The 27,604-nt window shown below is 44.3% G+C and overlaps 1 protein-coding gene across 1 annotated transcript in view; it reads left to right on the top strand.

Moving 5' to 3' along the window:
* Positions 1-27,604, top strand: part of SCAF4 (SR-related CTD associated factor 4) — a 1,013,644-nt gene that overhangs the window by 802,588 nt on the left and 183,452 nt on the right. Inside the window, exons 21-22 of the mRNA XM_078658400.1 lie at positions 9,988-10,068; positions 10,157-10,342. Of these exons, the coding sequence (XP_078514526.1) occupies positions 9,988-10,068; positions 10,157-10,342 (267 nt within the window). The remainder of the gene's footprint in view (positions 1-9,987; positions 10,069-10,156; positions 10,343-27,604) is intronic.

The following is a 27,604-nucleotide window of genomic DNA, read 5'->3' as shown; positions in this document are numbered from 1 at the left end:
ATCTATTCATAAATGTACCATCTGCAGCCCATATGCCTCGAACGGAATATGCTACTTACCAGTATGCATCTGTTCTTGGCATAGAGGGCTGCAGAGTGGTACATGCCCTCCCTGCCTCCCCGGAAACCTGTGTCTGTCCCAACATTATCTTATTTAGATACACTTACATGGGCATCTCTTTCTGTATTCTATTACACTACTCCATCTAACCCTACTATGGCAAAACAATCTAAGGATGGAGCCGATGCCCATGCGCACTAGCACCCAAAGGAGGAGTCCTCGATCTCGTGACGACAAAGACTTCTCCAAGAGAAAAACAAGTGCAATCATCCGAGCCCAACACCAGATGGCGATCTATTCGTAAATGTACCACTCTGCAGCCCTCTATGCCAAGAACAGATGCATACTGGTAAGTAGCATATTCCATCTGTAAGAAACAGTAGTTAGTGTTAGATTCCTTACCGCCCCACCCATCCTCCCCGTCTGAGAACCGATATCTAGGGTTAAGGTTCTTTCCTTTGAGGGCCCTAGTTTCATGGCACCAGTGTCTGTTTTTATCATGGCTCTGCGTTTCTGGCACGGAAAAGCTGTTTATAAGAACTGACGTCAGTGCGCGAGGGCGGCGTCTAAGTACTCCGTCATCCCGACGACGGACGTGGAGCCTCAGACGACGCCTACCGACGCGCAGGGGTACTGCGACGCAAAACTTTCTGGATCCAGTCTGACGCCTGGGGATATTCTAAGGTAAGGAATCTAACACTAACTACTGTTTCTTACAGATATATCGTTACCGAAGGTAAGTGACTTGTGCATCACTCCGAAAGCGTGGAACGGCCTCACACTACCCATCAGAGCTGCCTCCTCGCTTCTGGAATTCCGCAAGATACTGAACACCTGGCTTTTCAATTATCCAACCATAGGAAGGGCTAGTTGTATACATCTGCTTGGCTCCAGGATACCCTCTTTGGTGAATATGCACTTTACAAATACACACAACATAACCACACATGGCATCTACATACCAGGGTGGCACAGGGAGTAGCATCTACATCCCAAGGTGGCACAGGGAGTCTCCCAGCAGGGGGGGAGGGGGAGAACCTTGGCTAGATGTTGTTACCACCGTCAAATGCACATTGTAAACACACTAGGTGGTGTGTTCTGACTGAGATTAAATTCTGGACTCCTGTATGCCTTCTTAACTCTCCACCCCTAGTTCTGAAAAAGATCAGGAAGGATCTATCCCAAGTAGTTCCAGTACCTCTGTATTGGCCCTGGAGAGTGCTGTACCTGGAGCCTCTGGCCCCGAGTAGCGATCAGACTGCCCCTCTGGGGAGGACACCCTATCTCAGCACCAGGACAGGATTCTCCACATGAATCTAAGCATTTTACACCTCCAAGCCTAGAGATTGAGCACAGCAGCTGACTGTGTTTGGTCTGCCACCAGTAGTGGTAGATGTTATCTTGGATACGAGGCAAGCTTTCACAAAATACATATATGCTGGTTGATGAGACAAGTATGTGGCTTGATGTGATAACCACTAGATCGGCCCTTTACAATCCAAGCTGTCGAGTGTCCCTTTGTTTGCTTTGCATTAGGAACTATTTGTCTGCCTTTTTACGTGTGCCTGACGACCACCCTTTTTAACTCGCCTCTTCTGATGAGGTGTGTAAAAACTGTTTAAGGTTTCACAGTGGGACCTTAATTAGGTCTTAACGTTTCTCATATACATGCTCTTCGAACTGATGCAAAGCTGTTCGCTACATCTCTTGACTATCTTACTCATTGCGATTACTTCAGCTCATCTCATGACACAGCTTCAGGTACTGTGGGTGAAACTGCCCTACACCGCCTTTTTTTCTTTTAGACTGGTCAATACAGCTTGAGCAGCCTTCTTGCCTGAAGAAATGACTATTTGCCATCTTCAGCAATTGATCACCCTGCATATGTTCTTTGCCCTGTCTCATCCATGAAAGAGAAGAGGCTTCTATCGGATGTGCAGAAAAGGGCCCTGTCAAGATATAGATAGTCCTTTGCATTAAGATCTGCTATGCACTGCCTAAGAAGCAGCTACTGAGATTCCATTCCACCAGGTCTATGGCTGCTACCACTGCTTTGGCTCACGTAAATGCCTGTCCTCGACATCTGCCAGGCTGCTACATGAACGGCTACATGCATACGTTTGCACAAGACTAATTGTTTAAAAGCCAGATTCAGCAGAAACAACATTTTGCCTGGTCAGTCAGCAAGACTTTTTTTATCTTAATCTACTCTAGACTTTCCACCAGAAGAGTTATTGATTTGGTATCTATAAGGTTAGGATTCTGCAGTTTGAAGTATCCATCAGAAGAGCGAGTTATTTACCTTTTAACAGTCTTTCCGGGTGGTACTCTAACTGCAGATTCCTCCCTGCCCTTCACCTTCCCATTCTTTGAATGAGCCTCTTTAACATCTAAAAAGGTCCCAAGGTGGGAACCTGCACACTGATGCAACCAATTGTTCACACTGCACGTCTGATGGTGTGGAATATGTCAAGCATGAAACTGATTTTAGCGCGCAGGGGTGGCACTTATATGCTGTTCATTTTCTACACTTGAAGGTTGATACGCTGTCAGTGCAGTTGCATGCTGCCAATTAGTGGCACGTTGGTGCATCGCTATAGAAACGTTTTCCCGATCCAGATTGCCGCCTGGGGAGTATTCCATGGAGAGGAATCTGTGATTAGAGTATCCACTACATATAGCATTACTGTAGGTAAGTAACTTGTTCTTCATTAACATTTCTGCATGCCATTAATTCTGCTGTAAATTTAGTTTGATGCACATGCTTTAGTTGCGGTAGCCAAGCTACTGAAATTAAGGAGGATACATGAATGCAGTATTTATTTGTACTTCATGCAGTCTTAATGCCAGCCAGATATCATTTACATGGGACATGTCCTACAAGTTGAAGATTCAATCAATCAATCAATGACACTTATAGAGCGCGCTACATACCCGTAGGGTCTCAAGGCGCTTGGGGAAGGGGGGGTGCCGTTACTGCTCGAACAGCCAGGTCTTCAGCTTCTTCCTGAAGGAGAGGTGGTCTTGGGTCAGGCGCAGGTCGGTCGGGAGGGAGTTCCAGGTCTTGGCGGCCAGGTAGGAGAAGGACCTTCCTCCTGTAGTTGCTCTTCGGATGCGGGGGACGGCGGCGAGGGCGTGGTTGGCTGAACGGAGGTGGCGTTTGGGAGCGTAGAAGTTGACCCGGCTGTTGAGGTAGCTCGGGCCTTGGTCGTGTAGGGCTTTGTGTGCGTGGGTGAGGAGGCGGAAGGTGATTCTTTTGTTGACGGGGAGCCAGTGAAGGTCTCTCAGATGTCCGGAGATGTGGCTGTGTCGTGGGATGTCGAGGATGAGTCTGGCTGAGGCGTTCTGGATCCGCTGGAGTCTCTTCTGGAGCTTGGCGGTGGTACCGGCGTAGAGGGCGTTGCCGTAGTCCAGTCGGCTAGTGACGAGGGCCTGGGTGACGGTCTTCCTGGTCTCGGTGGGGATCCACCAGAAGATCTTCCGTAGCATGCGTAGGATGTTGAAGCACGCAGAGGAGACGTTGTTGACTTGCCTGGTCATGGAGAGGGAGGAGTCCAGGATGAAGCCCAGGTTGCGTGCATGGTCTGTCGGTTTGGGTGCGGTGCCCAGGGCGGGGGGCCACCAGGAGTCGTCCCAGGCGGAGGGTGAGGAGCCCAGGATGAGGACCTCCGTCTTGTCCGAGTTCAGTTTCAGGCGGCTGGTCGTCATCCACTCGGCTACCTCTTTCATCCCTTCGTGTAGGCTGGCTCTGGCGGTGGCGGGGTCGTTGGTCAGGGAGAGGATCAGCTGGGTGTCGTCGGCGTAGGAGATTATGCTGAGGTTGTGTTGGCGTGCGATGGCCGCGAGGGGGCTCATGTAGACGTTGAAGAGGGTGGGGCTCAGAGAGGATCCTTGAGGGACGCCGCAGATGACTTCGGAGGCCTCTGACTTGTACGGTGGTAGGCGGACTCTCTGTGTTCTTCCGTCGAGGAAGGAGATGATCCATTCCAGCGCCTTGTCCCGGATTCCGACGTTGCTGAGGCGCTGTACTAGGGTGCGGTGGCAGACAGTGTCGAATGCCGCGGAGAGGTCTAGGAGGATGAGGGCCGCTGTTTCTCCGTTGTCCATCAGGGCTCGGATGTCATCGGTGGCGGCGATGAGGGCGGTCTCGGTGCTGTGATTGGCTCGGAAGCCGGACTGTGAGGGGTCGAGGGATCCATTCGTCTCGAGGAAGGCGGCCATCTGCTTGTTGACGGTCTTCTCGATGACTTTGGCTGGAAACGGGAGGAGCGAGATGGGGCGGTAGTTCTTGAGTTCGGTGGGGTCCGCTGTTGGTTTCTTGAGTAGAGCGCTGAGTTCGGCGTGCTTCCAGCTCTCAGGGAAGGTGGCGGTGTCGAAGGATGTGTTGATGATGTCTCGCAGGTGGGGTGCGATGACAGCGTCGGCCTTGTTGAAGACGTGGTGAGGGCAGGGGTCGGTCGGTGATCCGGAGTGGATGGAGTTCATCGTGCGGATGGTGTCTTCGGTGCTGATCGGGGTCCAGGCGTGGAGGGTGGTGGTGGGGGGTGGTTGTTCGGTCCTGGTGTGCGTTGGTTGTTTGTTGAAGCTGTTGTGTATGTCCGCGATCTTGTTGTGGAAGTAAGAAGCGAGGGAGTCGCAGAGGTCTTGCGATGGGGTGATGTCGTTGTTTCCTGCGCTGGGGTTGGAAAGCTCTTTCACGATGTTGAAGAGTTCCTTGCTGTTGTGTGCGTTGTTGTCCAGCCGGTCCTTGAATGCAGTTTTCTTGGCGGCGCGGATCAGCTGGTGGTGCTTCCGAGTGGCCAGTTTGAGGGTGGTCCTGTTGTCCGGTGTAGGTTCCCTTCTCCAGACTTTCTCGAGGGCTCGGCAGTTCTTCTTGGAGCTCTTGAGTTCGTCGGTGAACCATGGGGCTTTCTTGCTGCCGGGTCTGCTGGGCGGGGTCCTCAGCGGGGCGAGCTCGTCCGCGCAGATGCTGATCCACTTCGTGAGGTTCTCGGCGGCCTGGCTGGGGTTCGCTGAGCTGGCAGGAGGGTGCTGGCTCAGGGAGGTGTCGAGCTGGTCTGCTGTGACCTTGTTCCAACTTCTGCGGGCGGCCTGTTGCTGGTGGTGGTGGGTCGTCGTTCTCTTGAAGGCGAAGTGGACGCAGCTGTGGTCCGTCCAGTGGAGTTCTGTGGCGTGGCTGAAGGCGACGTCTTTGCTGGATGAGAAGACGGCGTCGAGTGTGTGTCCGGCGAGGTGGGTGGGGGTGGACACCAGCTGCTTGAGTCCAAGATTGGCGAGGTTGTCGAGCAGGGTGCTGGTGTTGCGGTCGTTGTTGTTCTCCAGATGGAAGTTGAGGTCCCCCAGGAGGATGTAGTCAGCGGAGGGGAGGGCATGCGGGCTGGCGAAGTCGGCAATGTCCTCGCTGAATTGTGTGCGTGGTCCCGGAGGTCGGTAGATCAGGGTTCCTCTAAGGGTGGTGTTTGGGTTGGTGTGGATCTGGAAATGCAGGTGTTCGGCGCTGGTCGTGAGACGGATGGTGTTCCTGTGGATGATGGCGATGCCTCCTCCCATCTGGTTGGCGTTGCGGTCCCTCCGGACGATCTTGTAGCCCTCTGGGATGGCGATGGCGATGTCGGGGGCTGAAGAGGCGTTCATCCAGGTCTCCGTGAGGAAGGCAACGTCAGGGGCTGTGGCGTCTAGGAGGTTCCAGAGTTCGATGGTGTGTCTGTGGACGGAGCGGGTGTTGAGCAGGATGCACTTGAGGTGGGTGCTGCTGGTGTTCGACTTGGCGGGAGCTGGTGTGAGGCAGGTCCGGATGCAGGTGAACTTGCAGGCGTGGCAGCTGAACGGTCCGTGGGAGCGTCGTGGGGTGGCTTGGTGGCAATCTGGCAGTCGGCCGGTGTTGAGTGTGATGAGGGTGGCGGCGGAGTACGTCAGGCGGGTCGGTCGGGGTCTTCGTGGGCCAGGGGTCCTGGCGCTGGTCGCGATCCGGTCGCGGACGGGCGCAGACGGGCTTACCTTTGGCGCGCCTTCGGCGCACAATCGGCGCTGCGCGTTCGCACGGTCACCATATAAGGCGAAGTGCGCGGGTGGGCGGAGCAGCTGGGAGGCGGGAGCGGGGAGGGAACAGAAGGAAAAAAGGGGCGGGGTCAGCGGTGGTGGCGGGAGCGGGGAGGGAAGACGGAGGGCGGCGAGATAGGCGGGAAACCAGGAAGGAAAACGCTAACACGGCCAACAAATACCTAAACAATACAGGCACAAATGAGGTCAGAGCGCTAACACGGGCACAAAAGTAAGGAAAAAATACAGGCACAAATGAAGGTCAAAACAAAGAAAAAACAAACAGCATCGGAGTCAGCCGGCAGCGAGGCAGAGGGCAAGGCGATGGGGTACACACGCAGCAGCTGGTGGCCGTGCGGCGCGGGGGTGTCCACAAGATTGTACGTATAACAATGAAGAACACATTTTTCTGTAATTTGTTTATATGGGATTTGTGAGAATTTGATTTCAATTGTGTGCTGGATAGGATTCTGTGCTTTCAGTCTTACTGATGGGTAGAATATTTAGAATGGCCTGCAGTTGTCCATATATTTAGGTGGGGCTGACAACCACATCTTCACCAACTTCTGGAATTCCAAGAGTTTTAAGTGTCTCAACCTTCGCAGCAATGAGTTACAGATTTTAGTGGTTTGGACTGAGAATGTTGTGCCACTAGGTGTTCTTCTTTTAAGGTGTTATTTTTAGTTGGGAAGATCTGGAGTCAAGTTTTCTTTTCTAAGTATTTCTTGAGTTTTATCTCCTATGAAATGTGCACTTTTCATTTAGTGTTGCGTGTAATTAATGTATTTTTAAAGTAGATCTTCTGGCAACTGGAGCCAAAGGAAGACTTTCAAATGAGGAGAGTGCATTTCTGAGAATCCCTTCTACAATAATTTCTTAAATCTGTGCTGTCCAGTAGTTCTCAGAGTTTCTCTCTATGAATTTCTGGAACTGCGCCACCTATATTCCCAGTCAATTCTTATTTTTTTTTAAAGTCAGGTTTCCTAGAAGTATTCAAATCTGGAAACACTGGAAGATGTGCTGGGTTGCCCCTTCGACCAGAACGTAACCTTACTGTAGTGCATATCATTGAGAACTTGATTCAGATGAGGTCGTGGAGGTCTTACTCCATTTGGAGCTACTGATGGCAAAAAACTAATTTGCATAAGTGTACGGGAGTGTTATGTCATCTCTTGAGAAATGAGCTTCTCAGCTACACCATTGCTTGACTCTAGAGTTCCCTAGCTACGAATCCAGGGGTTTCCTGAATAAGTACACCAGGGTATGGTTGAGCTGACAAACTCATTGAGGTATTGCTCTGGGGTTTGGAGAATCCTTATGGGTTAGAGGAGGGAGTCAACCTCGATTCTCAACGCAGGGCGTGGAACTGTTTAATGACCTACATGATGTATAGTGCTGGGCTCCTTTGTGTGCTCTGTTCTGCATGCTACTTCTGTACACTTCAACAATGAGAGGCATATCACCAATCACTTCGTGGGTTGTTCTGTTTATTGCGCTTGGTATTTATTTACTGCAAATCTAATAAAAGGATATTATCAAAAGATAATGCAAAGCTTCTGTTGAGATTAATTGTTCTATTCATCAATATGTTACTTTCCGGCCCAGAAGGATACCCTTGAGTGCCTCTAGGCTCATTACACCGGAACCCAAGCCATTACTGTGGACCTGGTTAGAGGTGTTCCTGTTTTCGTCATCTGCCAGGCTGCTTCATGGACACCTGTCAACACATTCACCAAGTACTACTTCCTGGACTGTCTGGTCCGCAAAGGGAAACATTTTGCGTGCTTGGTCATGCAGGACTTCCTAATTTAAAGTCCATTCCTTAAACCCTCTGCCTATTTGAAAGGTACTACTTTGTCATTCATTTACTAGAAGAACACTCTAATTACCTTCAGTACCACCCATTCTGTGGAATACTCTTAGCTGCGGATTACTCACCGCCTGTTCTTCCATTCTGTGGAAGGGATTTTTCATTTTAAAATGTTCCACTCATGCCAATTGCTTGAATATTTTGGAGACTGTATCTCACCCTTCATTTCTAATCTCAGGCTTTCAAGCGTGAAACATTGATCCTACATTATCTGGTTAGTTTATCCATCTATTTCAGAGTCTACCAAGTCAAATCAAGATGTGTTTTTCTATTAGAATCTCTGAATCCGGCCAAATAGTCCTTTATTTCATTGATTCATATGGTATCCTACATAGTATAAACATCTAGGAATTTCAGATCCCGAGCTTGGTTACTCTGCACATACTGTGACACCTAAAACATGGCAAATTATTTAGTAAACCCCAAACAGCGTATTGAACTTTTAGGAGTGCACCTCTGGCCGAAAGTTAGATATCTCGTAGGTTGCAGCTTACATTTACACTACTCCCTTATGTTCTTTAGTATGGTGTCTGTAGGCCTGCCTTTGCAGCTCTGGGTGACTGCAGTGTAAACACTGCTGCAGCTGAACATGTGAAATGAAATCTTTGACATGTAGAAAATCCTATTTTTTTTACATTAGCTAGTTCATCACTTAGCAGCCTATTGAAGCCGACATAGCATGGATGTGTAATGTGCTTAGTGGGACATATTCTAACAATAAATGGTGTTGACCCTGGAATGACCAGATTAAAGGTGCAATTTCACTGTATAGGCTGCAACTGCATCTCACTCTTTAAACTACCTGCTGTATAAAAACAAGCATTGGAAAAGCCAGTATGTCTCTTCTTTTTGACCTATTGGCTTTTCCAAGCCAACACTTTTTTCCAATGCTTTGCAGCATCCGCAAAAAACAACATTGCCAATGTTGTGAAGCATTGAGGGGGGAAAAAAAAAAGAAAATCAGGCTAGATGTCACGCCTGCATCTCGATACATAGGTGCACGTTATTGACTTATGCATACCCTTTTGAAATTAATTACGTGGGCACTACAACAGTAGGAACACATTTGAGGCTTTTTTTTCAAATGGCTTTTTGCGTATTATCTTTAAAACCAATGTTCCAAATTCGTTAAAGGATTAAGAGGTTTTCTCTGGCAACAAAAAGCATTGTTAAATGCTTACAATATTTTTGAATTTGATAAGACCTTTATCTTACTCGTGAAGAACTGCATAGAACCAAAATATCTACAGATTGGACTCTCAGTCCGGTGACCGCGATTTGTTTTATTGAATATTTTTATTTTCATAAATACATGTCATTTACATTTTACCTCGTCATTTAAAGATGTTGTGAAAAAGCACATTGTCTGTATTCCAGTCTTTTAGTCCTGCCATTAAATAGAAGTCGTTAAACTGTTTACAGCTGTCCGTTTGTTACCAAAGTTGAACCTGTTGTCTAGGGTGCAAGCACTTGAAATTAGATTCGTTCGTCTCTGTATATTAAAACTTAAGACCTGGATAAATTGACTATACAAAATATCGCATCAGTAGCTTTTAGTCTCCTGAACTCAAAAATATTTACGCCTAGCCATATTCAGCATCTGGTGAATAAATAACGCTACAACAGCAGTTCTAACCAGCATCTACATTTTTTTCTCACCAGCAGAAACAGAGCTTCTAACGAAGTGGAACAGGCAAACTGCTGCTCCATTATTTACTGTGTCCTGAAAACATCAGTGAAGCTTATTACGATGCCTTATTAATCCGTTGTTCATTTTGAAGCAAATTCTTTATTTTCTGCAGCTGCACCAGCTATGAACTGTACTTTGTCAATTTGTTATCTTTTTTTAAAGCATTTACTCCATGATTATTTTTCTTTAAGTATAGGGCGAGCATGAGTAAATCGTTTTAATTTGAAGCAGGAGATAAGTCTGATACTGAACAGGGATAATCCTGCAAACCTTAGCATAAAAACTCGAAATCACTTTTTAAATTAATGTTTTCATCCTTAATTTGTAGGTTTCTTTCCTCGTGGTCCCCCTGGCCACATTCCTCCACCAGTCTCTCTTCCTCCATCGTCAGGAGTAAACATCCCTACCAGTAAGTGCTTAGTTTATTGTGAGAGGTAATTTACCTGGGAGCGATTCTGAAAGAAGCAGACTGTGTATCTATATATTTTTCTTTCTAGCTTCTTCAGCTGTGGTATCTGAGAACGATAAAAAAGAACCCTCTCATGTGAGCCCAGTTGCACCGATCGCTGGCTCTAGAGATACTAATGATGAATCTGTGGAATCAGTTAATACATTTGGGCCTACTCCACCAGCAAGGCCCCCTAATAATCCCACACCTCCAGGCGCACCCATCTCTCTTCTTGGTAAGTTAATTTCATATGTTCATTTTTTTATTCTTAGTTATATTAATTTGGTTTCTGCAGCAGTAGTATGTTTCTGAAACTTGCTCTGAAATGATTTTGTTCACTAGCACAGGAAATCAGAGAGTAAATTATCATTACAATACAATTGTGATTGAATTGAGCAGAGTTTTATTGTCAGTAAAAATACAGTAAATTACGGGGTTAAAACCACTGTTTGTTTACTAAAATAGTCTGTGGTAACTTGATACTTTCCAAATAGTTTACATTAGAATTAATTAATTGTGTGAATATTTATTTTTTTATTCTTGTGAAAAGTGGTTCTGCTAATATTGCACATCGATACTAAAATCGGATTCTAATTTACCTTATGTACATTTACTTTTTAGTTTAAATTTAATCTGTTACCTAATTCATGTAGGTGCCACCAATTCAGCATACTATGCTATTTACGTCGTAATGTTTCCTTTTTCTTCCACATTCCTCCACTACACTTCCAAACATTGCTATCTCAGTCTTTTGTCTGGTGAGATACTGGTTTATTCTTTGTCTTAAACTAGAATTGTGGCAAAAATCCTGGTAGCATATTTATTTGTGGTCTCGTCTTTGTAGGAGATCTGCATATAAAAATCTAAATTTAAAACCATCTAAGTCAGGTACTTAAAAATGCATTGTGTCAGTCCTGGGACTAGATCCTCAATCAGTATTTAACTTGCCTTAGTTTCTCAGGTAGTACCTATAAGCATTGCCTTCTGCATGATGCCACTGTGGATACAGTGTGCAATCTCTTCATATGGTAATTGGATATAAGCAATTCATGATTAATCTAAGAAGGTTTGTGTACCAAACCACTCAAAAATAGAAAAGTCTAGCTTCCTTTATACACTCTTTATTTTGGTACCTCAGTATTTTCTTTCAATATCTCACACCCAAAATCAGAGATATGTTATATAAAACATGTGCAAATGAATCCGAACGCATGGCTGTGCCCCACTTAATTGCACCACTCACTGCTGCTTCAGGTAGAACCTGCTCTCTGTGGTTGCCTAGTGAAGGACTCGTTTCCTGTCTAAGCCACTTGAAACATTGAGTAAATTCTACGGATGTAGGACGGACATCAGTTATTGTTTTTTTCATTTTAGTTAAATGGCAGCTGATGCTTTAGTGAAGTTGTCAGCATTTGAACTGAACCAGTTAGTCTTTTGCCTATCTAGTGCATCCAAATCATGTAGGTTAACATCTATGTAGAATAGTCATAGCCATTGTTTGGCAGTTTCTGTAATCTAGCCTCACATCTCCCTCGATAGCCCTACCCCAATCACTTACACATTACCTTGACAAAATACGTTTACCATATCCTATGAGCATCTTGGCACTTGGGCATCAGTTTCAGTGGTTCTGAGTTTGAGTTAGGTTTGTTTCACACTTGTTTCCACTCTTACATAGTCACACAAGTGGTATCCTGTTGCTGTATTACATACTGTTGGAGCTGGCTGTGAATATACTGGGTGTTCTTTCTGTCTTCATAGCAATAAAACGTTTTTTACAGTAGGTGATTTAATTTTTCCAATATACCACCACCCTCGATAGTTTCACTGGTTTCCTGTTAAAGGCTTAATCTTGCCCGTGTGGTTGCAGAATTAAGACCCGCCAAGGGATTAAAATCTTGGTAGCCTGTTGAAGGTGTACACAGCCTGAAGAAACTCAGGCGAGCAGGAAATTCACACGCTTTTCTTCTGTTAGTGTCCCCCGCTCTACTCACCCTGATCAATTTACCTTCTGGCCTGCATGATTTGGAAGGTTTTGGTGGAAGTTAGAACCTGGGGTCAATAAATATGCTGCCCCTCCTTTCAGTAGGTGCTGTGACTTCCATGAGGATTCAGAGAGAAGTGCTTCTGAATGTACTGTATACCATGCTAAGGCATTAATCTTGCTTGTTTGTCTACAAAATAATTCCAGAGCTAAAGGCTTCACCCCAAGTTGCTTAGATGGCTGCTCTTGTAACACCCCTTACTCTTGACCCAATATGCCTAAGGGGTAGTATTTCAACTGATACAGGCTCCGCGCTTGATATTTGCACTTGCTCTGTGCTACGGTGCAAGCACGGTTGCTGTGGTAGGGTATATGAAAGCTAGATCTCATAATCAAGTAGCCCTAGATTTTAGTGAGCTTTAGGTATTTAGAGCTTGTGGGAGCTTGCAAGTGCTGGTATTCATGGATAGTTGGTTCTCATGGTTATTATTGCCACTGTGGGGTTATTTATGTAAGCAGTCTCTTTAAAAAGCTGCAGTAACTGCCTTTAGATAACGGTAGACAAATGGGCAAAGACCATGTGCGTGCAAGGGAAGGATGCTGTTTTAAGAAGGATAGTGGGGCAATAGTGCCTGTAATATAGCTAGGATTATTTGCATCAGTCTGTCCTAGGTCCTGTTGCCTAGAGAAGAATGCATTTGTTGCCTTTGCTTAAAAGATGTAAGTGTGGTAGACCTGGGACCTTTAGGGACTAGATAACTTATAAGACAAGTTATGTATATTGGCCTGAAGTACCGATACATTTTATGGAAAACTGAATTGCTTCTGTCAATGGGGGAATGAAGAAATGGATATTATGTGAGTAATTTAATCGAATCAAGCACAAGAAAGCACTTGAAAGGGTTAGCGAATGGCTGAATACATGTGATTTGTTTGTGAGCGCACCCTAGTAGAGAAAACAGTTCAGCTGCAAAGGAGGGCAGTTCAAAATATGAATCAGTGGCGAAAGAAGTGTGCACCCAATAGGCTTTTGCCCCAAAATAGTGCTTTATGAGAAAATGTTGATTTGCAAATAGAGAATAATAAAAATGTGTTAATCTCTGGAAGCACTAGCCACAAAACAGAATGTGAGGATAGAATGTGTTGTAGCTAAGTGATATCTAAAACGAAGTGTGAATTAGGATATGATTGTTTGCTTTGTTAGACCAGATATTGACATGTCTCAACAAGAAAGGTGGGGATATCCTAGGTCAAATTTATAGTTGGAATGAGAATATCGACTAAGTTGTACACTTTTTCTGTTGTTCAGACCTCTTTATTTTATTTGTATAGTGATACTGCTGTCACATTATTTCTTAGGATTCGTTTTATGCCTCAAAGTCCCATAGCATTTTACCACAATAAGACTTTTTTTTGGGGGGGGGGGGGTGCGTTAGAGTATTTCCGAAGCTCACATGTGTTTTTTGATTGTGCATCATTAAAGTGTTTCTTTGGAAAAATAAAATGTTCTTACTTTGGCTTTACTTTTTTAACGAAGTTTCCAAAGTACAGCAAGACACGAATACTTAACTAAATTGCTGACGAATAGAATCCATCTGTGCTGGAAAAAGATAGGGAGCAGACTGAGGGCAAGCCAGGTTAAGAGCGATGTTGCCCTATGTTGTATGAGTCTTGCTTGTGTTCAGACTCATAAGAATTTCCCGTGTAGAGTTGTTTATATTATTAACAGAAAGGGCTCAGCCCAAAGGTGACACAGCACTGATTGCTGCTTTAATGGGCTGAGGCAACCGATGCAGAAACAACAGTTGATGGACAGAATGCAGAACAATGTCATACATTCACCCCAGTACAGAGATCTGGGCCTAAATCCATAGTTTTTTTGCTCACCACACCACCCCAGTTCAGACATGGCCATATGCAAATCAGCCTTGACCCTGTGCCTCATGGGAACAGTCCACCCCGAATGGGCTGAGGCAACCGAAGCAAAGGAGTGAGATGCTCTTCTGAAAAGAAACACATTTTTGATGTCTGGGCCATACTGACTTTGTCGTTATGGCTTCCTTGACTCAGTTCAACTAAAACATTATCACATCAGAAATGTTATATTGCAGCTGTTTACTACCCTTTTGGCATCTATTATATTATGAAATGCTTAAGAATGCATAGAAATCCTGGTAGTGAAACGTCTCCTGTCACCCATCCTATTGCAGAGGATAGAAATTATTGATAGATTTATATATTTGATCTACTGAATTATGTGATTTGAAAGAAATTTACCTTTTGATTACTGATATGTTTAAATATTGCCACACGTTAATTTAGTCTTTTTACTTAAGTTAATAATGTGCTCTACAACCAGTATTGGTTAAACCTCAGATTCAATTTAGAAAGGCCACACAGAACCACCATAGGTATATGGATTTTGTGCTAGGGTTGAGAACCTCGCAACAACTGGATTTACATCTGTGGGAAAATTCCTCCCATTGTGATAAGTTCTCCCATTCTGTTAAAAACGGCTTCCATCTTTACTTTTCTTTAATCTGCCAATTACAGAAGAATATCTAATACATAGCGCTGTGTTTTACATCACCTACTCCATTTCTGATTAAAGCTATGTGAGCTGCTGCCAAAGGTTAATACGTTATTTTTTATTAATTTAATAAATGACAACGTTTTCTTATTTTTTAAATGGATGGTAGATCAGAGACGAGTTCTCTCCTTCCTGCTATCCATTCCTGCCCACGGTCTGTCCAGACATCCACTTCCATGAGTATTGTTCTCAAGCAAACATATCACCCCTCTGAGTGGCAGATGACTGATGATAGATCCTTGCACATTTTTATTCCTACCTTGGGGGCATGGTTCCCCTTTGTGACACATGGCCTTTGTATGCGGCTTCAACAGCAATTACCATCCTGTTGCGGAGTCATTCCCAAGATTTGCTATGTTGACTGACAAAAATGTTATAAATGAAGGTCCCTGAAATGTTTCTGTTCTATGCTGACAGGGCTAGTAATGGATTAACTGTAGATGACACTGGCGCTCCCTGTCTCACCTTCTTACAAAAGGAAAAACTTCCCAATCTTTCGGTTAGACTTCATTCCTGTGTGGCCCGGACATTACTACAGCCTATGTTTCTTGCGCCCTAGACTGTCTGCTACCAGAAGGATAAAGAAAGAATCCGCAGTTTTTTGTACATCAAGTCCAAGGGCAGAACACAGCACTGCATCTCCTTCTAGCCTTCATGTGCCATCATCTCCTCTGATTGCAGCAGACCCTCAAAGCAGAACTGCAGTTTTTTTTCTTACTGAACTACTTGGAAAACAAACGGGGGGGGGGGGGGGGGGCTTGCTTAGTGAATAATCCGGTCCAGCACACATCCCTCTTCAATATATAATAAAACCACAAAATGGTGTGTTTTTCCAAAAACAATCTGTTTAGCAAAAAACAACATAAAGGTAAAGATTTTTGCCAGGTGAAAGTTTTTAAAGGAAAACCAGGATGGGCTCTTTGTTTTTACAGGTCACTATTGGGGAAGTATCCCTTAGCGGACACACAAGCCCTCCCCCACCGAAGGTGGCATGCTTCATCAGAATACTTTATTTTGATCACACAGATCAACAAAGTAGAAAATAGACCCAGTTTACAGAGTACTAAATAGATAAAAAGGACATTCCAGCTGTTGTCATAAAATTAAGAAAACAAGATAAACCAATTATTGGGCTAAACTCACATAGTTTACCAAACATTCCACTGTATTTTTCTCGGTTATAGGTGCTCAAGAGGTGACTCTTATACATATCTAATAGGCACTTGGAGCACCTTATCCAAGTTGCCATAAGAAATTTGGCCACCCCGAAGACATGTGGCCTAGCTGTGATGGTACTTAAAATTCTAAAGCAACCTGGTGTTTTAGTACCAAGATTCTTACACAGTGGAACAATCCACTTTGTTCGCGACCTACTATACTGGGGAGAAAAAAACAATAGGTGTTCCAATGTTTTGGTCATCACCACCCTTATTTTCTATGGACCAGTTAAAAATAAAATATATGACTGGAAGGATACGATATCTAAACTGCAGGTATAGTTGGCGTGCAAAAGAGGGTTCAATTTCATCAATGGAGGTCTCAAAACTCACAAACTGTTTACAATAAATAAAAGATAAAGGCCTGTGCCACTAGTCGCTATGTCCATAGATGCTGCTTCTCTAGATAACTGGTACAGTATTCCGTGAATAATCATTTTGACTCAACCTCTGTAAGAATTTTGATTACATGGAACCAGTGTATTTTGATTACACCCAGGTGGAGGACAATCGCTGATACCTTCGCGATAGGGTCCATAAACGATACCATAATAGTAACATTCAACATTAAATTTTGTGCAATATATTCCTCTGGGCAACTTTTAGATACAGGGGGACGAGACATACTCATTGGAAGTGAAAGTATAGCCCTCATAAACCTATGCTTAGCCATAGCAAGCCTGTTATGGTTTGAAGATTTCCCATACTTCAGCACCATGCAAAGCAGACCCAATAACTTTAACATTATAAATCTCCAAAACAGGAGCCGCTTGCCTGGAAGAAGTTCTGCAATGGACCTTCACCCGATTTACAAACTATTGGGTAAGCATTAAATCAGCCTTTTCAATCTGGGGGCCCAGCTCAGATTAGGTGTCAACCAAACGCCTAAGTTGAAGGAGTACACACGATCGATAGGCATGTTTTCCACCAGGATATGTCCACTACAACGAAAATGTCGGGCCCTAGAGAAAAACATACATTTGGTTTTGGTACTGTTTGGCTCAAGGCCCCTCAGCACAGAATGAAGAAAAATGGTTCAAGAGCAGTTGTTGGCCTTGTGGAGTCATAACAATTAATAAGGTATCGGCGAAAAGGAGGGCTGGAACCCTTAGTAAAGTGGTCAATCACCACATTAATATACAAAGAAAAAAGAGTAGGGGCTAAAGCACAGGCCTGTCTGACTTCTTGGACCACCCTCAAAGCAGCCCATCTGAAACCCAACGAACCTGAGCCTTCTTTCTCACATGGAGTCTCACTAAATTGATCAATAGGGAGGGGGGAAACTCATGTTTTCCAATACTCTCCACATACTTACCCGGGGAACAAGGTAAAATGCTAGCTGCCACACAGCATGACAAGTGTTTATTCAGAAACATGGGTGTTTTATTGCTTTTGCACATTTATAAAAGTGAATGCTGTAACCCTTACTCTCTTCAACTCTCAGTTGATTGCATTTGATTCTATTCTGCATCTCTGCTGTGTGAATTGCAAGTGACATCCTTGAGACGATTTCTTCGATTGACCTGTTTCGACTCGGTCTGATCTGGGAATAACCTTATCAGACAGGGGCAGGTAGGTTTGATTTTTGTTTGTGGGAGAGCATGGGCTTCAGTGGTGTTTGTTTTCCATTTTATTTTCTGGCCCCCTTCTCCACACTGGCAGTTTATTTTATTTTTACAAATACCTTGTTACCTGCAGACTAAATGAGAGGAACTGGCTGGGACTTGGGTGCTTCAGCAAGATAACATGCAGTCTTAACAGTGCTAATGGTAAACCCAGCTTAAAAACAGTCAACTGATGGATGGTCTCTTTCATAACATTCAAAGCAAATTGGCAACTGTAACACTCCCATAGCACACCTTGAAGTAATTCCAAAGATCTAGTACAGAAGTACTCTGAAAACATTGCCCTGGTGGAAATGTGCAGACATGCACATTTTTGTCTGTCCTATGTTCTGCAAGTTTGTTCGCTTGGACTCTGTTTGATAAGCATGTGGGCTTACAATGGGCAAATATCTTTCTAAAATCTCCTTAAATTGAGTCATCATCCCCATTCGAAAGTACATGCTTTACAATGTAATGTGCTCACTAAGAGACCTTTTTAGTTGGAAATGAGTATCTGACCGCTAGCAATGTGTTTTTTTGCATGGATGTTTTAAAAGGTGATTAAAATCCCACTGTTTTAGCTGTCCAATGAAGATTAATCATTCCACGCCTGCTGAAAAGCCCTAAGGGTTGGTGAGTTTATGGAATTCATAGTCTGTGTGTCTAAAAAGTCTGTTAAACCAAATTTTCAAAAACGTTTTTAAGAACCTGAACCTGGCAAGGGATAGTTCAGTTGGAGAATTAGCGGGGTAAGCGAGACCAGTGGAGCAGCAGGTGCACTGGCAAAGAGGTCCACTGGTACGAAGGCCCCACTGCTTACCAAGTGTAGCTGCATTTTACTATCCTGCTGGGAGGGCAAAAAAGGGATCTTTTCATAGCTTCTGGTAGGGCTTGTGACAACTTTGTTATACCACATTACGGAACCTGTATTAGAAGTAGATACTTTTTTCACCCTAATCTGCTTCTTGACCTCTCCAATCAAGCTTTTAACGGTGGGGCAGTTGCTTCGTCTTTGTGGTTGACATTTTTTTTTCCTGAGCCAGGAGTTCAAACTTGAAACCTAACATTGATAGTCTGACTTTTTTTGTTTACGGAGTTTTTATTTGGATTTTCAATAACAAAAAATTCAAGAACAAATAAGGACAATAAAATGAAAAAGTCATAATATATACAGCATTTTATAACACATAAGTAAAAGAAATATTATAATGGTTTAATATAAGCATAACATTAGGAAATTAGAGGAAGGAAAGAAGAAGAAAGAGGGGAAAGATAGAAAAGAGAGAAAGAGAAACAGAAGTGTATGAAAAGTCCAAAAATTCTGTAGAAGAATAATATAAAAGAAAAGCGAGAAAAGAAAGAATCAGTGTACAGGAGTATGAGTAGAGAGATATGATGAAAAGGGAAGCCAAAGATCAGATTTAATTTTTGGGGGGATAGAAATGGAGGAAACAGTAGCAATTCTATGCTCGTCACAAATAAAATTCCACCAGGTTAATGAAGATAGTTTCGAATTATCTTTCCAGGATTGATAGTCTGACTTGACTACATATTTATTAGCATTTTTATAGTGTGAATGAAGAAAAAAATATATATATATATATATGGAGCAAGGCAGCACTGTACATTGATGGGAGTGACTGATGAAGAGGTTGGGTCAATCAAGTGGTGGAGCGTTACACATTTGAATTGCAAAGGGACGTGTCAGATAATTTTACAAGTTTAACCACAGGGATATTTTTGCGGAGGATAGCACAATGTTTAATGTGGTTATATAGCTGGGCTTGGAAGCTAGGCCCACAGTTCGACAGTGTATCCACTAAACTACTAATCCCCACACTATATAAAAAAAAAATCTGCCAAATGCTGAACATTTTCTTTCATTCATCCGGTTGTCATGTAAAAATGTATCTCCACATCTTACAGAAGTGAGATCGTAGTTTGGAAAGTGGCATGATAAAAAGCTTGATCTTTTCCAAATCCTTTTTCAAGTGCACTTCGATAGAGCTTCCAGCGTAAGCTGCCTTAGCTTAGTGCATTTGCCATACATCCATAGTTGAGTAAATTATTTCCACTGCAGGGGTAATTTGATAACATTTATCAGAAGTGCTTTAATAGATGCAGGTGGCCTTTAAAGCCGTTTTTTTATTCACCAAGCTCACAGAAAAATTTCCAATAAAAATGACAGTAGGTCTTTCTTGCAGTAAACTATCTGTGAAGTAAACCACAGAAAAATAAGTGATTTTGTAGTGTCCTATTTGTATTCATATCATATTACATTATCACTTTAACGGCTTTCACTATTGCTATCTTTAATGCTTACCCAATTTGTTTACTGATGCAGCAGCATTCATTTTTAGATACCTAAACTTTGAAGCAGACTTTTCATCCTTTTGTACTTTTTACTTTCTTTGTTTCCTTTCCCTCCAAGCAATTAATTTTTGATGCTATGCTGCATGCTGCTGTTAATGTCATGTTAATGCTACTTATAGAGCGCATTACTATAGTGAATTTTATTTGGCGCAAACTGTCCATTTGCAAAGGTCAAAGGCAACTGCTTCCTGAATCCTGGCCCATCAACAACACTTATGGCTTTCTCTTATCCACATTAGCTAAAACCATTTACTACGCTGGTGCCTGTAATTAAATATGTCCAGCATACCGCCCCTATTTTTGCGTTGCATTTTAATTTGTGCTTGCTCTTCGAGCTGCTACTTCTTATTCTTTGTGTCCACCTCCATTGCTTTCCTGTGATTTTTTTTTCTATTCTGTCTCTCCTCAAAATCGAATCACTACTCTCCACCTGTTGGGAGTAACTGTTTCCAAAACAATGTATAACAAGCATTGGCATAGCGAATAGGTCTCGCTTTTGGGACCTTATAAGTATTTAGTTATGCAGCACAATATCCTTGGTGCAACAACATTAACTGTTGCATGGTTAAACACTTACAAGCCACAAAGGCGAGACCTATTGGCTATGCCAATGCTTGTTTTATTTTTTTTAAAGGACAAGCAGTGCTAGCATGCTCCAGCTGCCACTTAGAGGTAGAGAGAAAGAGGTGTGGAGAGGGGGGTGGAGAGAGGGAGAGAGGGGGGGTAGAGAGAGGGGTAGCGAGAGAAGATTAGAAATGCACAGGGGGAAAAAATAATGAACCTGACATTCAAAAAGCCCAACTAAAACAAAATCTTTTAACACTTTCAAAATGTTGACCTAAGGTTGTTATAAGAGGTTTGTTCAAAAGGAATGGTAGAACTTCCGCACATTTATGCCCTGCCACGACTGAATCACATACCTATGGTCTGCATGAAATGTTGTCAAGGAGTCAGAAGCTTACCTGTACACAAGCAGGAGAAAGCCCTTCTGTTAAAAATCTCATGAGGCCTCCAACACAATTGTCAAAATAGAATGACGCCTGTTACTGGTTATATAGTCATTTAAACAGAGCGCAGCTAATGAGACTACCACCCATATCACTAAGCACTTCTACCATCACCTTACAATCCAATCAAAAGGAGACACTAGCAAGCAAACACTCAGTCAATACCCATTAAAAAAGCTTGGACATAAATGCCGTAACACTTGCCTTATCCCTGCCTCAATGTACATTATCTAGGTCACAATGGCCTAAATATTTGCATGCACAACTTGCCGAGCTGCTCACATGACCCTAGGGGAGTCCCTACTGGAACACATAGTAACCAATTGATGATTTGTAAGTATAACTAACCCATGTTCGTATTAGATCGGATGCTGTAATTAAGGTAACGCAGTTCTATTATATTAGAGAGACTATTGCATAATGAAATACCAACGTCTTATACCGACCGTGTTAAAAGAAAAAAAGAACACAAAGTCTAAAACTGTCAAACGTACCTTAAAGCAACCTGCAACAAAGTTTAACTGGTCACTTCAAACATTGATCTGAAAGCCATACATACACATGCTTCAGGCCAGAGTGGTAGCAAATCTGAAGTCGAAACAAGTTAAGCAAAGTCTACACCAAGAGGGGAGGGGAAAAGTTCTCGCCTTATGAGCATTCATGATATTAAAAAGCTGATAACCCGAAATGGTTACAATCCCAATTTGGAAACTGCTTTGTCATTATATGACTGATGAGAACACTACACTTCAGCCTTAAGTCCCACTCTTGTCAAGAGGACCACGCCCCAAAGGCTTAGAATAGAAGTACACCAAACCGTCTGGAAGCAATCCAACCAATACCCCATTGAAAAGACAGCAATATAAACCAATGTCCTGCGCAGAAGTTTCAGCAACCACAACCCTATAGACCGCTTGTACCGTTTGACGTGGCAAAGCACACGCCTATCTATATAAAGAGAACAAAAAGATATGACCTTCCGCTGTGCTAAGCGTCCATAGATACCAAGGAAACTAAAGCTGTAGGAGTAAACCAGTCTTATCTTAAGGCTGAATGAAGAACGGACACCACGTCTCGGAATTCTGAGGCTTCACGATTCCGATTATGTAAAGGATGTGCGAGATCGATCATCTGACACATTCGCTAGATCTCAGTTCGCAAAATGCTTCAAGCTGCGATGTTATACATCTCAAATAAGGATGGGATCGTATGCATCGCATAACACTGGTTCTTACCTGAAGCTTACTATCGCAACAACAACAAAAAAAGTCACCTGGTGGAGCGGACCTTGCAGCTGAATATAACCGCTCCTAGATTCGGAGGCAATTGATGGCTGGTACGAGGGTCAATTAAGAAGACACCAAAGGCTAGAAACCATAGTGTTATTCCTGCAAAAAATCAAGAAAAAAACAAAAAATCAAGCTCGGCTTAAAGTGGTGCGCGAGCGAAAGTGAAAGCAACGCGTTTGCACATATGGTTGTAATTAACATGAGGCACGGCGGGGAAGGGGCAGACGAGCGTTGAGAAAGCAATCAAGTGAGAGGAAAGCCAGATGGTGCCTGATTGGGCGCTGAAAGCTGACTGCGCGCGCGTGACCGCAAGCGCTAGGCCAACCAAAGCTTGTGGTAGCACTTTGAAAAGCCACTAACTAAATGTCTCGCAGCGAATGCGCTGACTCAGGCAAGACCTAAAAAGCGCTCTAAAAATATTCCAGTAAGCTATTTTTTTATTGTATTTCCCTTGCAAAATAGTTCAAATGGCTGATTGCTGAGCATCTGGTGGCTCCATCTTATTGCATCCTCTTTTTCATGCAAACTGCTCTGTGTCCTAGTTCATGCTGGTCTGCAGAACAAAATGAAGATGCTTGCAAATAGTCACCCTTTCTTCCAACACATTAGTTACGTGTTTGTACTACATTTGGAGCTACGTAAGTATCTGCTGACAGTTTTTTTTCTAACGGGAAAGGCACTGAGTCTTACAGTATTTGTGTTCAGTGAATTTTACTTTTTAAAGTTGCGAGAGAAAAAAACCTTGCACTTTGATAGAATACGCTCCCTTTAGATATTGTTGTGAACTTCATTTTGTTTTCCTTTTAATCTACAGAATGACTGAATGATAGCCATCTCAACTTAATATCAATGTTTTATTTATTATACAGTATTTTATTAAATATTACACTCCATTACTCCCACTAGACACTAAAGCATCCAGTTGAACACCTTAGAACGTATCACGTAGGCTCAACAGTGTCATGATATGCTTGTAGTTTAACTTGTCATTAAAAAAATTTGGGATCCTGCTATCACGTACATATTACAGATATGCTGTATAGATGGGTTTGGCTATGCTAAGAGCAGCACTTGCTATCATACAACATACACAAACACTTAACAGTACTTGTTAGACAATTGCCCACACATTAGTTATTTACGCGATAGTTTGGTATCACCATGCTCACAACAACCCCCCTCTCTAATTGTCACACACATAAGCGGTGGAACTAGTTGGAACTTTTGTGAGAAAGTGCCCTCTTTCTGCATGGTTGCCCCACTTTTTGCTAAATTGCTGATGTGCTTTCGCTGAATGTGCCCTGGGCTCCTGCTAATCAGGTACCCAGGGCCTATGTTCTTACCCTAAAACTACATTGAAGCCTAAACCCAGTTGGCCTCTCTGGCCACAGGTTGGCCCCTGGTAAATGGTACCACAGGTACCCAGGGCACTGTGACCACAGAAGGCCTCTAAGGGCTGCAGCACTTATTGTGCCACCCTTGGAGGTCCTGTACCCTAACACTCTCACAATGCCTTTGCAGGCATAGTGTTTTGGTGCAGAACAAATTGAAGAGTCGACATGGCACACATACCTGTATGCCATGCCTACAACCCACTCCCCTGGCATAGATCAGTCACCCCTCTAGCTTGGTGCACTATACCAGTGGTGAGGGTACAGGTGCATGAGCCCTGTACCCCTTAAGTGTCTAAGTCCATTCTTAGACGTAAGTGCAGTGCTGCCATTAAGTGTATATGGTGCTGGGAGTTTGTCGTTACGAACTCCACAGCACCGTAATGGCTACACTGAAAACTTCTCAGCACATTAAACCCACACTGATGCCAGCTTGGGATTTAATGAAAAATGCACACAGAGGGCATCTTGGAGATGACCCCTGAAAACTAACCTACCACTAGTGTCCAGGCTGGGTGGCTGCTTTCTGCTGCCACCACCAGACATGTTTCTAGACCCCCTCGGTCGAGAGCCTGCTGCTCTCTGGGGCCTGAAACAATGCACATCCTGGGACGAGGTGCCAAGCCTCCTCCCACAGGATGTGCAGGGTTGACAAAGGGAAAGTTTCAAAGACTTGCCGCCTTTGTGAGCTTCCCCAGGCCACTTGCTGCTTTCAGCAACTGGTCCCCACTAGTTCTTACCCCCACTTTGGACTGGAGAACTGGTGGGAAAAACAAGTGAGGAAGAAAGGTGTACCACCTCTGCCAACTCCACCCCTCAGGTGGGGGAGGTGAGGTGAAGCACAACTTTCAGTCCCCGCCATCTTGCAGATGGGGGGACTCCGCCAACCAGGGAAAGGCTTATGCCCACCTCCCACTGGAGAGTGGCATAATAGGGGGTGAACCCACACCATCGAAGGGACCCATTGATCCCAACCTTTTTACCTACCTGTAAAGCCCCTAAATCTAGTATTTAGGGGCAACTCTGAACCTTGCTTCCTCAGACAAGAAGAAACTGCAAGAGAAAGAAGGACCAAATAATCGTGCAGAAGCTAACAAGAGGAAGACGCCCACTGACTTGGCCCCAGCCCTACCTGCCTATCTCCACCTCGAACCTGCTCCTGCGAAATCCAGGTGTGTCCTGCCGCCAGCAACCTCGAAAACCCCAGAGGACCTGCCTGCCTTCAACCTCAAATACTGTATCTCCCGTGAACACCGGATTTGTTCATCTGCAACCTCTGGTTCCTGCCGGACACCACGGATCCACCCCACTCTGCACCTACCGACCACGGCCCGAGCTAGAGTGGGCAAACACCACGAGGAGGTCCGTCCCCCCCCCCCCCCCCCCCCCCCCCCCCCCGGCGATCCTAACCCGAGATCCAGCGACCCTTGCCCTGCCTCAAGCCTCCGGCCGACACCTGCAGCCTAAATCCAGAAGGTCCCGTCAACCGCGACCAGGAGCTGGTAAGAAGATCCGACCCCAAAAGGCACCCCTGCACCCGACGCCCCATGGCCTTGGGTGGCCAAGACGGTGCCTAACCAACCCCCAACTTACCTCTCGAAGTGGTGGTTGCACCCAGAAGACCTTTGTCCCCAAGCCTGCAGTGCCTTTTCAAACCGGAAGTTCCCCATTGCAAACAGAGGGCCTGACGTTGAAACAGCACCCTGCACCCGGCCGCACTAGTGCTGCTGAGGTTACACCTTTGGTGCTACTTTGTTTCTCCATTTGCCCTGAGCTAAAGTCTAGGAGCTTGTCAGCATCCACCAACCGAAGGCCCCCTATCCCCCATTGGATAACATTGGGCCTCAGCACTGTGCACCTGCCCGCCCTAGTGCAACTGTTGGGTGTAACAAGAGTGCATGCTTGACCCTGGGGGGGGCCCTGAGTCTACCCCAGAACCTCAATTCCCACTACCAAATACCTCAAAACCAATAACACTATTTTCCTCCATAGGATAACGTTGACTGTTTTTCTTTGAAAAATTTCAAGTCTATGTACTGTATTTACAAAGCATTGCATTTCTCCGCAACAATACTGTAAGTTAAAACAAAGTGCATATACCAGTTCAATTCATAGTGTATTTCAATTGTATATTTACTGCAAAGTACTCCTCACTTCCCTGTGCCAGGCTTGCTAGGTTCTAGGAAATAAAATAACTAATAGAATATTTTTATACAAAAACAATTGGTCTGAAGTTCGATCTTGTAGTGTGTGAATTTATTGCTGACTGAGTGTGTACAACAAATGATCATCACTGTCCTCTGATACTGCTTTACTGCTCGACCACACTACCACAAATGGAGAGTGAGTTGCTATCTAACTTTACCTCTGCCTACCTTTGGGGTTCCACTTGAATCTGTGCACATTATACTTCACTTTGGTATAGTATATACAGAGCCAGCTTCCTACAACGTTGAGCTCACATCCAGCACAGTTATACCATATAAATATCAGATGTTACATCTGGAGTCTTAACTTAGGAGAAGTACAGAGGAAGTACCCTTACATTTCTATATTGCTGTTCCTATGTATGGTGCAGGTAAGGTTATACGTTTTCTAAACCCAATACAACCGCACACGTAAACTCATGTGGGGTGGTTCTCGTAGCATGTGTGGCTGCAGCTACATAGGCTTTGCATACACTTGCTATCTAGTATTGTGCCTGGATGTTTGCAATTTGTTTATCTTCGAAGAATCCTGAGTCGCAAGGCCTGTCGTGACTCTACCCATGGCCCACAATGTACCAGGACACTGGTTCCACTTAAGATATTCTTCCACTATCAGTCTTTTGTGTTTAGGAACCCTGCTCTGGAATAGTCATGTTAGCACTCCGGTTCTTTCTTCCTGTTTCCAGCAGTTTACCCTTCAACCACGACAAAAAGAACACTACTGCAACAAAGGATCTATTTGTCTGCGGCGCTGAGGCTTAGGATCAAACTGTCACCACTCTGTATACTTCATCGCACCACGGCCTCGAACCACCATTCTCCACTAGCCCCGAGTCCACGCTGACGCCCATTGGGTAAGAGTATTAAACATAGACTCTTCCAGTTCTGCCCATGAAGATCACATGTAAGCCTACTTTGCCTTACCCAGCACTAAAACCTTAAGGTACAGGAGGAAAATGAGGTGGGCCCATCACAAGATGCAAAGACTGGCCTAATCGGAGATATGACATTTTTGGGAGCTCAAAATACGTCTGGCTGAGGAAGAGTAATTAGGCAGTACCACTACCACAGAAGGTGAACATCAAGCTCCGAGTTGAGCTAGAAACTGCCCAAACATTTGAGTTCTGCTCATCTGGGACACCCCGGACTCAAAAGGCTGGGTTGACACCCATGGAAATACCATCCAAGGGCACAGACTCGTTTTTCAGCAGTCCCTTGATCCAGAGACTTTGAAAAACCTCATTCGCCACCTAAACGGGTGACTCTGAGCCTCTGAAAAGCCACACTCATAGCAAAAATTGATGCTCTGGAACGCAGTAATGAGGCCGTTGCCAAAGCCCTCTCGACTCTGCAGTACTACACCACAGAGAGTCCGTCTTTGAAAGATATCAGACACCCTAGATGCAGAGCAGAATGTAGTCTTCATCCACCCAGGCACGATTGAATCTCTGACCTCCAGGACTCATTTGGATACTAAAATAAATACTGACTGGCCTTTGAGTAGGAGATCAAGGACTTGATCCTTGAAGCTACTAGCCCTGTACCATACTCACCACGGCCTCCAATACTTCCGCCACCATGACCCCTACACTATGCTCCACCTTGACCCACAGGACACTGAAACGGAGCCAGCAGTCCCTACTTCTTGCAGGACCCCCTTCGCAGCCCTTTAGCCCCCAGGAGGAAGATGATCCATGGGAGGACTATGTGATAAACTCCAAAGACAAACTAAACCTCAGGCCCTACTCTGCCTAACCATCCCTGCTTGGATGTAGTACTGCATTCCATTCAGTAGTGCAATTTGCAGTAATGCAGAGGATAGTTTGATGCTCAAT

The sequence above is a fragment of the Lissotriton helveticus genome, chromosome 8 (assembly GCF_964261635.1).
Source record: "Lissotriton helveticus chromosome 8, aLisHel1.1, whole genome shotgun sequence".
NCBI lineage: Eukaryota > Metazoa > Chordata > Amphibia > Caudata > Salamandridae > Lissotriton > Lissotriton helveticus.
Note: the sequence above shows the minus strand (reverse complement) of the source record. Positions and strands in the feature narration are given on the sequence as shown.